This window comes from Hippopotamus amphibius, chromosome 8, assembly GCF_030028045.1.
Source record: "Hippopotamus amphibius kiboko isolate mHipAmp2 chromosome 8, mHipAmp2.hap2, whole genome shotgun sequence".
Taxonomy (NCBI): domain Eukaryota; kingdom Metazoa; phylum Chordata; class Mammalia; order Artiodactyla; family Hippopotamidae; genus Hippopotamus; species Hippopotamus amphibius.
In genome coordinates, this window is record NC_080193.1 from 96,114,624 (window position 1) to 96,128,609 (window position 13,986).

Here is a 13,986-nt window from a genome sequence, read left to right on the forward strand (position 1 = left end):
CACAGGTCTCTTTGCTACCAGAACCTACGTTCTTATTTTTATATAATTTTGTCTTTCTCTTTGTTTCAGTACATGTATCATCTCACATTTTCTTACACACTGCACAAGGATAAAGGCTTGGCAAAATTTTTATCTCCAAGAAAGACAAGCTATCCAAAGTGAAAAGGAACTGTATCTAGAGTTTATGTCACACTGCATGTTCTTTTGTAATTTTCCTTCCTGCTTTTTCCTTTTCCAATTTTTCATAAAGCCATCTCTCAGTGAGTTTACAAAAGCCTGGGGCCCATGCCATGCAAACAATATTATTCTCCTGCAGTGCCAAAAATTCATTCAAAAAGGCTCTCAGTTCAGCTGGCCCTCTGCGATAGACTTAAATAAATCTTTAACCTTGGCAGCCCTTCAAGGACTGATTCACGCAGATCTCAGTTCTGATGTCTCCCTTTTCATCTGGCAATTGCTGACTTTTAAAGGGTCTATTGTATTTCTTCAGATTGTATTCAACAAAAATTCTTTGAAGCACTCAATCCCAGGGTCAGAAAATTTTCTCATGAATGACAGAGACACTCGGTCTGTAAAAGGGTTATTTATGCTCTTAAAAACATTATGTCATCCCAAAGCAGTACCTGGCATTGACGCGGTCACCAGAAGCTTGACCTCACACTGCTCCTTCTTCATGGTCTGCTTCAGATCCTTGAAGAACAGGCCTTCTACATAACCGACCACCTCCCACAGGAAAGTCAGAGTTGCTGAAATGGCATCCATCCCCCATTCGCAGGGGGTCCGCACAAAATACATGATTAATCCCACCTACAAGTCAGAACAGGAAGTGCTCACAAAGCCACAGTAGTTGAGCTTACATTCTCATTTCCTTGGCTTTTCATTTTCTTAATTAAATATTCTTTTTGCCTCTGCATTGTCTGTTCAAATGCTTTTCTAACCCTTTCAGTGGCTGTAAGCAAGAGAAGGTATAACTGGAAAACTGGCGAGAACAGGTTGCCATATATTTTTATGTTATCACTAAAATACTTACTTCTTAAGAGGAAAGCAAAAGGTCATTTTTCCAGGCTTCAAGTCACTTGGTAGCTCAGGTACTTGGGCCACCCAAAATGAATGTCTATGTGATGTTTGCCCAAACGCTGTTTGCAGCTTGGCTTGCCTAACAGTCTGACTTAAGAACACTTTGCTTGGCTAAGTCAGTGAACTTAAAAGTTTTTGTTTGTGTCCTCTGAAATAATTTTGAAAACCTGTGTGCCCTTTTGAACATTTTTAGTTGATATTTAAAATGACCCATTGTAAGTTTATTTTTTTGTTAATATGAATAGAGTATGTTAAACATTCTATGTGCTGAAGTAAGAGAACTAATTGTAATTGGAATGTGTGCTTCATCAAATTTGATGAAATAAGTTTTAACTACCTTATTCAATAGTGCACAACAAAATCAGAAAGAAAGAATATAAAAGCCACCCCCCGCCCCAAATGGATAAATGGTTTTTATCCATTTTTTTTTCTTGAAAAATGTGTTAAACCTAGACAACTTTCTAATTACATTGAAAGAATCCATGTCAATAACCCAGTCTGCTTTGGTGGCTCAGAAGGCTGAATACCCTAATGAAGGCCAAACCCCATCCCTAGTAGAAATCTATAAAGAATAGGAAAAGGTGGGAAGTCCTATGGGTTTAAAGTGCCTTGATCAACCAGGAATGAGGCTTCCTTAAATCTAATACAGTACATCAGATTCTTTCCCTGTCTTACATGTCCATCAAGGCAGCCTGGTGATATCTGGGATGGTGAGAGTGAGCCTTTTTGGTGTACAGTAGGAGAATGGTGAGTGAGATGGCAGACAATCTCAAGGAATATTAAAGCATGTCTACAAAATGAGGATTTGGAGATTTTTTCCCTTAAAACTATCTGGGCAGCAAATCGCTTCAAAAGTCTTCACATACCCAGATGTACTCAGACCCCAGGTTGAAGATCACTGGGTCAAGTTAGGCAGTGGACTTAAATGTCCCTAAAAGAGTCTGGAAGAGATGGGTCATCGTTCCCAGCATCCCTACTGTACACATTTATTGGGTTGGCCAAAAAGTTCATTCAGGGTTTTCTATAACATCATCTTATGGAAAACCATGAACTAACTTTTTGGCCAACCCAATATAATGGTCATTAGAAAAAAAAAAAGATGTACAATGAGGGTAATGGTTTAAAGATGACTCTGCCCTTCACTATGTTGCCTTTCTGAGTACAAGACCTCTTTTCCTAGTCCACCCAAAACATCCACGTGCTTAGGATTGAGAGAGAGATTAGGGTTTAGACAGAAATGCAAAAACAGGAATTTATATTCATGTAAAACAAAAATTGTACAGCAAATACCCAAAGTGTTGCCAGCCCTTTGCTCTATTAGCTTATCAATGATCTAGTTGGGAGGACTTATGTCTACCATTCAGGCTTAGTTGGAGTTGACAGGAGAGTATGGCAGAAGGGAAATGAAATGTCCACTTTCTTGTCCCAGGGCTAAAGGATGGAGGGGAGCAATGGTCCATGTAAGCTTTTTCCCTATCTAGTGACCTGGGGGAAGGAGCAGGCACCCTGAAGGGTCTCTTGCCTCCAGTTGCTGTTTAAGTCTCTGACAAGAGTTCACCACAGAGCATTTTGATGACAATCTGGATGCAACATAAACTTGAACAGCATACTTGAACTGAGGGAGACCCTGATATTTGGCTTTGCTAATCTACCTTGGGTTTTTGTGTGCTATAAGAAGTAGCAGAAAGCTTGGCTGGAGAGCTTTTTGCATAGAACTGCCATAGGCTGGTTCACTGCGCAAAATGCTCTAGTCAGGGCACTTCCTAAACTAAAGCCATATGGGACAACCAGAACTCAGAGGGGTGTGTAGCACCAGCAGGGGCTGAAGCGAGGTGGAGATTCCCAGTAAGCACTGCAGGGAGCAGACAAGGTCTGCAAGTTCCAGCAGCCATGGGCTTCCGCTTCCACCAGCCAGGCACCCAGCTACCAGCCAGATAAAGAGCTCTGTCTCCCAAGGGGAGGAGCCAGAGCAGACACTGAACAGGAGCTCGAGTGCTAAACAAAGGTCTTTTTTCTCCCCAACTCCACATAACATCTAGAGATGAAAGAAGTTAGAAGGGAGGAGAATTCCTAGAGGTTGAGTATTTTTAGCCAAGAAAGACAGAACACTATCCAATATACTGTTTTTATATTTCTATCAGTATGAACTTAAAAACTAGATTGGACACATTTATATTTTTCTCCTTGTCAACCAGCAGGTGGGCACTCGTGATGAAAACCACATCAGTCATACACATAAGAAAGGAATTACAACTTTCTCTGCACATCAGAGTTGTAGTGTGGGTTAAATTTATCATCCTGCCACAGATGCATATGGATAATTTTTCTCTTTTCCCACTTGCTAGAAGACCAGCGATGGTAAGGGAGAAGGACGACATGCTCTCAGCATTGAAATTCATTTGGCCATCTGTCTGCTTGGATTAAGGTGCAGCTTAAAAGAACAGTCATCATGCCAACAGTCCTCAAACTACATATTCATTTAGGGTGTAAGGAGGAGAATATGAAGAAACTAGTAAATTCTGGAGGGTTCAGAAAGAGCTGTCAGGATAGTATAAAGAATAGATAGTTGCTGTGGAAAAATACACTCACAAATACTTTCCATCCAGGGCAACATTTTCCTCTGTGTGTATATGTACGTGTGTGTGTGTGTGTGTGTGTGTGTGTGTGTGTGTGTTAAACAGTGAGATAGGAAAAGGAAAATAGTGACTAAAAATGACATATACATTTTTTCAACAGAAAACTAAAATAAAGGACTGCCATGAGGAAGTTGTATAATGCCAAAGGGAGACAGAGAGGAAACAGACATTTATCGAGTACCCATCACATGCCAAGGATTGTGCCAGGAGGGGCTTCCCATACAAACAGTGGTGGATTCAGCTGCCCATGATTCACCTTCAGTCACGTAATTAATGGGAATTTATTGGGAAAAAAAAAAACCTCATAAGACCTTTTTCTCGCATTGTTGCTTCCTACTTGGAAATGAACTCACCAAGTAGTTGAATAGGATGTGAGAGGTCTGAGCAGGAAAGTCTCCAATATTCAAGAGAAGTTTGCGCAGCATGTACATTAACTCATCCTGAAAGAACAACAGAATTTCTATGTCTCATTTGGCTGCCATGCTGCAGGAAATAAAATTAACTTCTCGAAAAGCAAGGTGGGGGGATTTTTCTTACATTGGCCCACATGTTGATTTCCCTCATGTTCAGCATTTTAATATAGTATATGTGATACTTGTTGAATAGCATTTAAGCCAACTGTAACACCTTCTCCTAAAAGCTAATATATGAAATTACTAAGCCAGAGTCAATTTTTTAAATAAAAATTTAGACTGTGTCCATAGGTCACAGGCAAATCACAGGAAAGCTGTGTATTTAGTCATCTCTATTTGCTATGGCTTCCAGGTGTGATGGAAATGTGAGGAGGACCTATCTTAAGAGACCATTAAACAAACTAGGTTTATTGAACTTCATAGTTCTGCTTCCTAGGTTTCAAGTCAAAGAGATAAAGCTAGGCCAAGAGAGGATAAATGGAGATGATTGTAATTAACCTTCCTCTCAGAAACTAAACTTAATCTTCCAGTGAACAAGGCCATAACATAGAAATGAGGAAATAATTTGTAATAGTGTATTCTGCCATTGCTCAGAAAATGACTTTTATTTGGCATAATATTCTTATAGGGTGACCTGATAAATTAGATGTTTTGATTAATGGAGAGTTTCAACATACTCTAATAATACTGCCTGCACCACGTACTACCAACCAATCAGAATTCAGTAAATGCACCGAACACTGAAAACATTAAACTGAATTTAATCTTTGTTTAAAGGACTGAGAATCTTTCAGTATCTGAGGGTCATTACTAGCAGTGTACCACACACATATGGAGCATCAGCTAGTGGGGAAATTCAAAAGAAAACAGCAGTGTTTAATTTGTTCATCATTATAATTATCCAAAGTACCTCCTGGCTATGTGTCAGAGGTCACCAATGTGGCATGCACATGACTATAAAGTCCACCACTTGTTTTTGACCATGTTCACACACATAGCTACATAGTTACACTGTAAGGAAAGGCGAATTTACTTGTCTATTGCTGATGGTCAGTTTCTCCAGAAAATGTCGAAGAACTGTTGATGGGTCTTCAATTAGACAATTCCATAAGACTTGCTGGGCCACAGCACTCACTTTAGAAAGGAAAGTGAATAGTCATCTTAAATGGAAACAAATCTATTAGATAAAGTATTCAAATAATTCACTAAGCTTTATTTGGTCTCTCTAAAATATTTGCCTTGCAGAGGTTCTATGAACTCTTTTTCTATTGAAAGGCAGGTATCTATTCTTTTTGTTGTTGTTTGTGAACATTTTAGCCTATAAGGAAAAGGTGACAAAAGAGTATAGGATGGCTTTTAAATATTAGCATTGCTTTTGTTAAGAATGCATTTGTGATATCCATTGACATATCATTCAGCCATAAAAAAGGAAATCCTCCCATTTGCGACAATATGGACGGACTTTGAGGGTGTTATGCAAAGTGAAAGAAGTCAGACAGAGAAAGATAAAAGTATGATCTCACATGTGGAATCTAAGAAAAACCCAAAATTCATAGACCCAGAGGACAGGTTGGTTACCAGAGGCAGGAGTGGGTATTGGGGGGCTGAGTGAAGGTGGTCAAAGGTTACAAACATCCAGTTATAAGAAAATAAATCCTGGGAATGTAATTTACAGCGTGGTGACTATTGTTAACAATACTGTATTGTATACTTGAAAGTTGTTAAGAGAATAGATATTAAAAGTTTTCATCATGAAAAGAATGTAACTATGTATGGTGATGGATGTTAACTAAACTTATTGTGGTAGTCATTTTGCAATATATACGTATATCAAATGTTTATGTTTTACACCTAAAACTAGCACAATGTTATATGTCAATTACATTTTAATAAAAAAGAACACATTTATGAATCTTTGTTTTGGAAATTACCCTAATGTTAACAGTGGTAAGTATTTATTAAAGTCCTATTTCATTGTTTGTTGTATGAAGAAATTCCTAAAGTAATTATTTGGTTTTTAGAAAACATGCCTTGTTTAGAATGCGTATGAATTAGTACATGACCTTTTATTGTTCACATGAATGCTTTAAATAATAGCTCCTTCAGAAAGATGACGTAGTTGAGCCAGTAACAGTTAGGGTTCCCACTTCTAATGAGGATGTCTTAGGAATAAATAATTATTCCTAATGTGAAAGAAAGTGCTACTTCTCTGGGGAAAGGCAATCAGGCTAAGATTGCCTGGACGTGCCCAGGCTAAGAAAGCAAGCGGGTAAAAGTAAGTAGTGGGTAAACATTAGATGATCTTCAGTTTAAATGGTTTAGTTTAGTTTCTAAACTAGGAATATAGAGTTTTGCATAAATTTATTTTTTCAGCCGATATTTAAAATAAATTATACTAATATTTTTTGCTTCAGAAGCTAACCATCCAATTAATATTGAGCTATATAAATAAATGATATTAACAAGAGATATGTAAATATAAGCTTTAGCTTTCATGTATCTTTATAAATAATTAAAATAGATGTGGGTTTTTGTTAAGTTGAAAATTGGTTGCAAAACTATCTTTATAACACTATTTTAATTCTAATTGCTAAGTAAGGCAGTTTAATGCTTATAACACAAAAAATACAGAAAAAGACAAAGAGGAGAACAAGACTGATAAGTTTACCAACCATCAAAACAACTATAAACATTTTGGAGTATATTCTTTGATATACATGAAACATATTTACATGTATCTTTAAATAATATCATATAGAAAATACTCTCTGGTACTCACATTTTTAATTATCAATAAATTGAACACTTTCATGTTAATATTTTTCTAATGTGCACAGAATGCATAGAGGTACCATGATTAACTAATTGCCTATTGTGGGACATTTAAACTCTTTTCAAATATTTGTTATTTTAAAAATGTACAATGTTTTATATAAACCTTTATTCACCCCTCATTACTGCCTTAGGAAATTGCTAGATATCAAACTCTGTGTTAAAGGTGTTCACACTTTTAAGGCTTATGATATCTACTGTGAAACTTTCAGAATGCTTGCGTTCAATTTTTACTGCCATCAGCAAGGTATGAGGATGCTCTCTTCTCTGAATCTTTACCAACTGTGCATATTTTCATTTGAACTAATCCTTGCAATTTTTTATATGAAATGTAAGATTTCATTGTTGTTTTAAACAACAGTGTTATTTATAGATGTTATTGGCCATTGGATTCTGTGTTTATATCCTTTGTCCGTTTCTCTATTGCAGTATAAAAAAGTCATTATTGAGTTATAAAGGCTTTTTTCTTTTTTAATAACATTAAGAATACTAACCTGTTATCTGTCACAAATGTAACTTGTCTTTACCCCTAGTTTATCATTTCATTTCGCAATTATTCTCTTTACATATTACCTCTGGAAAGGAAATCAAGTGAGAAAGATGGCATTAATGATGTCAAGCCAATGCCTAAGATTTCAAAGGTGACCAAAATCACTATTTGATTTCTAGGTGGCCAAATAAGTGTTGTTCTGTTCTCCAGTCATAAACAACACTCCTGGATAAAAACTTCATATTTTAAATGCAATATCTCGGTCTTAAAGCTTGTGGGAGGAGAAGGTGGAGAAAGTGATAGTGTTAGCTCAATATACTACAAATCTGTAATTATAATAAGTGCATAAAATGCCACATGTGGCCAGTGGTTCATGTCTTCAAGCGCACCCTACTGTTCTTTATCAGATGAACACCTGAAGTACTTACTACAGTTACTGATGGTTTTACTAGTCAAAACTGTACCTGCTACTCCATCTTCCCGCACCTCACCATCCTCCATCAGATGGACAATGGGGAGAACTGCAGCACAGATGCAGGCCGGGAACACAGCCTGTGGGGGCTGAGGCACGTGGTGGTTGGGCGTGTGTTCGGTGGTGTGCTCCTCGTCTGAAGTGGGAGACATAATCGGGGTGCTTTTCTCACTACTGTAATTCTAATGCAACATTTCTCAGTCCAAGGCCTACCTATTGAACATTTTTTTTCTGTGTAGATATCTATTTGTCCCAGGATCATCTGCTGAAATGACTACTCTTTCCCCATTGAAGTTTCATGGCACCCTTTTCAAACATTAAATTAACATCCATGTAATGGTTTACTTCTGGTTCCAATCTATTCCATTGATCTGTGTATCAATCCGCAAGTCAATACTGCACAATCTTGATTACTGCAAATTTGTAGTAAGTTTTGAAACTGGGAAATGTGAGTTTTTGCAACTTTTTTCTTCATTTCCAACATTACTGTGTCTATTCAAGGGTGTGGAACAGTTCAGAAACTTTATGCTTTTTGGTAGGAATGTAAAATGATACAGACACTTTTGAAAATAGCTTGGCAGTTTTCCTCACAAAACTTACACATAATGCCTCATAATAGTGTAATTCATAATAACCAAAGGGTGGAAACAACCCAAATATCCACTAACTGATGAACTGATAAACAAAATGTGGCGTGTTCACATAATGGAACATTATCTGGTAATAAGAAGAAATGAAGAATTGATATATGTGGCAACATGGATCGAACTTGAAAATATGCTGAGTGAAAGAATCCAGTCACAAAAGGCCACGTGTTATATGATTCCATTCATATGAAATGTGCAGAATAGGCAAATCCATAGAAATAGAAAGTAGATTATTTCTTGTTAGGGGCTGGGGGCAGTGGTGGAAGAGGCATGACTACTAATGGGTATAGGGTCTCTTCTGGGGATACTGAAAATATCCTAAAATTGGGTAGGGGGTGATGGTTGCACACTCTACGAATATACTAACAACCACTGCATTATACACCTCAAAAGGGTGAATTTTATGGTATGTGAATTATATCTCAATAAAGGTGTTATAAAAATATAGATATGCCTTAGGCTCTATCTTCATAAGTTGTGATTAATTAGCACTGGTCATGTTTGAAGTTTTCCAGGCTTATGTAGTGAAGGGTTGAGAACCACTGGTTTCTGTACAACTTTCTGACGACTTTATAAATCAGTGATGAACTCTGTATAATCATGAAGCAGTGAGTCCCAGACAGTTATTTGTCATCAGAGAAGCATAGTTTTTAATTTCTTGGAACTGAAGAGTATCACATTTCTCCCCTGGAATCAGGTTTCATTACAGGACTGGCATGAGCTTTGTTCTTCCTTTGATTGTTAAATTATTCCAGAACAGCAACCTAAAGCATCCTACTGAGTCTTAGCTATGCACTGGAATCACCTGAGATTTTAAAAACATTGAGGTGGTGAGTCCCACTCAGAGATTCTGATTTGGTCTTGGGTGGGACCTGGGCATTTTTAAAAGCTCCTTGGTTGACTGTAATGTGTAGCCAGGGTTGTAAACTGTTAACTGTGTAGAATAATGTTTTACTGAACCCTCAGCAATATGATGACATGTAATGTAATTAAAATAGAACCAACTTATCAAGGACACTTGCTGGATTAAATCAACAATTTTTTTAGAATACCACTCATCCAATACACATTTTTAAACTTTAAGATCATGAGACAAGTTATTTAATGAAGACAATGTAATGAAGTGAGATAATCACATCAATTAAAAATTGTTTCAAAACACTTAAGTCTAGAGGAATAAAGGACACATTTGTAAGAGGACACACCTTCGGCACTGACGGCTGAACGCACTGACCAGACGGATCCTCGGCGGAAGGAGTAATTTCTGTGGGATGTGCTGGAGGTACAGGATGGACTCACAGACAGCCGACGGGATGCCAGATTGGTGACTTCTTCTACTGGCAGAGAAAATGGGGAATGTGAACTTTGGTTTTGTAACAAAAAAGTTATCATCACAGCTATAGTTGTACTTACATCAAAGTGTATATAGATCTCATAGCATATGGCTTAAGCAATTTAGAGTGTACTTAGGAAAGGAAAAAAACACTTACAGAAAGAGAGAAAATTCCTCCCAAAGATTTCACAAAAGCGGGGCAGAGAATCACTGAATTTAGAATGGTTCATAAGTCATTTTTCTGATACCAACCAAAAAACTGCCTGCACTTGTGAAGGTTGAAAGCAGTTAATGGACTAACCCCATTTTTAATGATGAAAGATTGATTGCATATATTTTAGCACACACTCTGGATTCAGCTGTTGCCTGAATCATAGTCACTGCTTGGTCCATTATCATGTTAGTTCATTCAGTGTGGCTAACGTCCTCCTCTGTAAACAAGCAAGCTCTAAACATTTAGGAAAAGACAACTTTTTTCTCTTTCCTTCAATAGTGTCAGGAGGTAAAAAGAGAGAGAGAGGGAGCATTATCACCTCAGGTCACATAAAATCATCAGTGTTTATTTCAAAGCAAGTCCTTTCCCTTTCCTGTGACTCAGCCCCCCAAGAAGTACAGCGTGTAGAGGGCACCTTCTTCTTCTGGCTCTGAGTTGGGTGTGCAGGTAGGCTCGTAGCAAGCCTCCTGGGTGATGGGGATGGCGGTGATAAGGCTGGCTTCTCGACCAAGACGTTTCTTCTCTTCCTCCTGTTGCAGGTTCTTTAAGATGTGTTCTGCCCTTTGATGGGAGCGGGACACAGCCCGGGCTGAAAAGGATTTCTATGGAGACACGAAGGCAAGTTTATTTACTAACAATTCTTCTGCAAATTCACAGGCATAAAGAGTGTTCTACTGAATGACACAAATTCTCTGTTTGTTCTCTGAAAACGTTAGGGCATCCATGATCTAGTTTCATGGAAATTTATTTGCTTCTTTTTCTACCAAGTTTCCAGGCTGTGTACAACTAAGCTATTCTTTTTCATTCAATCTGAATAACTCTTCAAGGATGTTTGTAATTTCTGGAAAGAATCTTATCTTACCTAATCTTATTTTAGGATAAAATATCAATGAGCCACTTTTTAAACACTGACATCAAATAAACATTTTTAATATTCTGTTTCTTTCCAAAATTTCTTGAACTAGTTTTAAATGAAGGACATTTATTTCATAAGGGTAATAAAAGAGAAAGTCAGAACCATGGGATGGAGGAGGAAAGATCTCTAGCTCTCATGTAAAACAATTAATTATGTGATGTATTTCATTTTTGTGTCTTAAGTATCTACCACACTGTAAATACTTAATATTTAGAAATATTACTGTTTAATAATAAATATAAATAATAGAAAATACAGTGGCACACTGTTAGTACTTAATGATATTTGTAGAAACAAAGCTATTGAATAGAAATTATGAGAGTTGGTAGTGTTACTATGGTTGAATGTAAAATCTAACTCTGTTTACCAGCAGCAAAAGCATAACAGATAAGAAACAATAAAAGAGAGAAGATTCACTTTGCAAAGTGGCCATTCTATTTCTGCCTTCATCATGATGCTTATGCTGAGATAAATTCCAAGAGCTCTGGGGATGAAGTCATTGGTCTCAGAGCAGGGAAGTGATCACTGACATTCTTCACCACCAACCTGAAGTAATGTCTATGTGCAATAGCAATTCTACGTCTCTTTGTTGGCCAGTGGTCACGTAGGATTTAATAGACAGATAAGGGGTGTTGGTCACTCTTCTAAAGGACTACAGTCATCAAAGCTCCCTTTAGGCAGGGTCTTAACATAAGACTAAACTTTTCCAATAGTGGACAACACAACAGCAATTAAGGGCATTTGATGGGCCACATGGCAATTCGTTTTCAGAGCCAGGGGTTAAGCTGGTTTATTATAATAAGGTAAGGTAAGAATTGCGGAACAGGGAAGGAGAACTGGACTTGGCTTGAAATTCACTGTGAAATTGGGAGAGAGAATGTTCTTGGCTCAAACAAATCCATCACATGTACAAGAGAAAAAACAAGGGTTTTTATACCGGTGGTTCCCAGATGCTGGAATTACTACACGTATGAGGGAAGAACTGAGTGTGTTTTTGTCTTTGGCACAAAACCATCAGATATGAAGATAGTATATGCAGAAGAATTAAAATAAAACTATTCTGATGGGTAAAGAGTTCAAACAGTTCAAAGAAAACTACAAATGCCTAGAAAATATATGTGTGACACGCAAAAATGTTCAACCTCACTTCATATATTCAACCAACATTTTAAAGACGTGTGAGTAAAACAGCCAATAACTGTGTTTTCTGCCATTCAATGTGGCATTCAAAAATAACACTAGTTAACTTGAATAAAGAAGACACTTTCCTATTGTGTTGTATAAGGGTAAAATGGTACAATCGTTCCAGGGATATTTTGTGACGTGTACCAAAAATCTTTAATATTCACATACCAATTACCCGAAATCCTATGGGAAATTATGCAAGGAAATAACCATGAATTGGTGTACAGGGGTGTGTTCTTTTTCTATATTTGCTTTATTTTCCAAATTCTCTACATTATTCCTGTAATTTAGAAAAATGCTGTGCAACAGGTGAAAAAGGCGTATTATGAAGATCTGTCTTTTTCAGAAGGCACATACTCTCGGTTCTTGTTTATAAATAGACTGTATTCTAAACTTAACTGCTCCTGAATGATGTTCCATATAGCAGTAGTGTATTAGAATAGTGTAGGAGCCGAGCTCTCCGAGGGGTGCTTCTGATGACGACACCGATGATTGACAAGGTAAAGAACAGACCAAGGTCCAAACAAGGGAAGCCAGAGCAGCCAACTCGGTTCTTTTTCGTATTCATCCAGGGTCAGTCTCATTAACTTTTGGGTAGCTTAGGGAGGTTAAATGAATTGTTTTATAATAAAGAGAGGCAAAAGCGCTACCTTTGGCTAAGAAATCAACGCCTAATGCTTTTAATAGCTTTTATGATAAGGTGGCTGCTGCTTTGATTATAGAACAAAACTGTTTTGGCTTTTGGAGGTCTGCAAATGCTCACCCCAGATGTTAGTTCCTTCTATTCTATCTCACAGGAACTAAAGGCCTTTTGTGGTTGATTTTCTGTGTTGTTATTACATTCTTATGACAAACAATCGTCTCACACATTCACTGTTCTCTCTTACATGGAGCCGGAAGATATGAAAGAGAAAGTGCCTGTTACTCACAGACTGGTCTTCATTAATGGGGTCCTGGACACTCCCACTGCACTGAGGGACCCAAGGGGGGTCAAACATCGGGATGGATGGCATTCCCAGCACTGGGGAGGGCAGGGTGAAGTTTATACTGGGAGGCGGGATCTGTTAGTTGATATCAGAAAAATGAAGGTAGCAAGATGGAAAATACGCTGGGATCAGCCTGAAGTAAAATTATGACAATCTTTTAGAGCACAGGATGTTATAAAGTCCACGATGAACGTCTCTGGGCCTCACTTTATTTATTAATAAAATGAAGGGTTTCAACTATATGATCTCTATTTGTGTCCATCACCCCATCCTCCAAAAAGCATCTGTGTATATATAACAAAATGTCTGGAAGATTACACCCCAACTGGGGATGGTGCTGAGATCTCGAGGTTTATAGAAACTTGATTGTCTTACTCTACATTCTGTGTATTTCAATTTTTTTAAGAACAAGAATTCACTCATATATGAGTTAGGTTTACTTATATAATCAGAGAGGGGAAAAAGGAAGCATCTCTTGGGCCATACACTGTGGACTTGAAGTTCAAGGATTGAAATGAACCTTGGGTTGGGTTTGCTAATCTAATTCCCGTGTGGGATGCATCCCTCACCTTAAAAATCTGCTGTGCTCCCTCTTCCATCCGGGGCCAGACCTGATAGCGAAACCTCCAGAGTGTGTGGAACTTAAGGACAGCGTTCAGCCTCTGCACGGTCTCCGGGTGATGGAACTCTGATGTCAGCATATCAGACACAGCCTCGGGGACTTTCACCGCACACAACAGGAACATGGCCGCTAAAGACAGTGAAAAATTCATCAGCTACACATC

At 37.8% G+C, this 13,986-nt stretch overlaps 1 protein-coding gene across 3 annotated transcripts in view; it reads right to left on the bottom strand.

Moving 5' to 3' along the window:
• Nucleotides 1–13,986, bottom strand: part of UNC80 (unc-80 homolog, NALCN channel complex subunit) — a 208,004-nt gene that overhangs the window by 57,238 nt on the left and 136,780 nt on the right. For all 3 annotated transcript variants that reach the window (XM_057745745.1, XM_057745746.1, XM_057745744.1), the window contains 8 exons: nucleotides 13,771–13,952; nucleotides 13,145–13,276; nucleotides 10,530–10,716; nucleotides 9,773–9,904; nucleotides 7,913–8,056; nucleotides 5,160–5,260; nucleotides 4,067–4,153; nucleotides 624–807 (listed from right to left, as the gene is read on the bottom strand). In XM_057745745.1, the coding sequence (XP_057601728.1) occupies nucleotides 624–807; nucleotides 4,067–4,153; nucleotides 5,160–5,260; nucleotides 7,913–8,056; nucleotides 9,773–9,904; nucleotides 10,530–10,716; nucleotides 13,145–13,276; nucleotides 13,771–13,952 (1,149 nt within the window). The remainder of the gene's footprint in view (nucleotides 1–623; nucleotides 808–4,066; nucleotides 4,154–5,159; nucleotides 5,261–7,912; nucleotides 8,057–9,772; nucleotides 9,905–10,529; nucleotides 10,717–13,144; nucleotides 13,277–13,770; nucleotides 13,953–13,986) is intronic.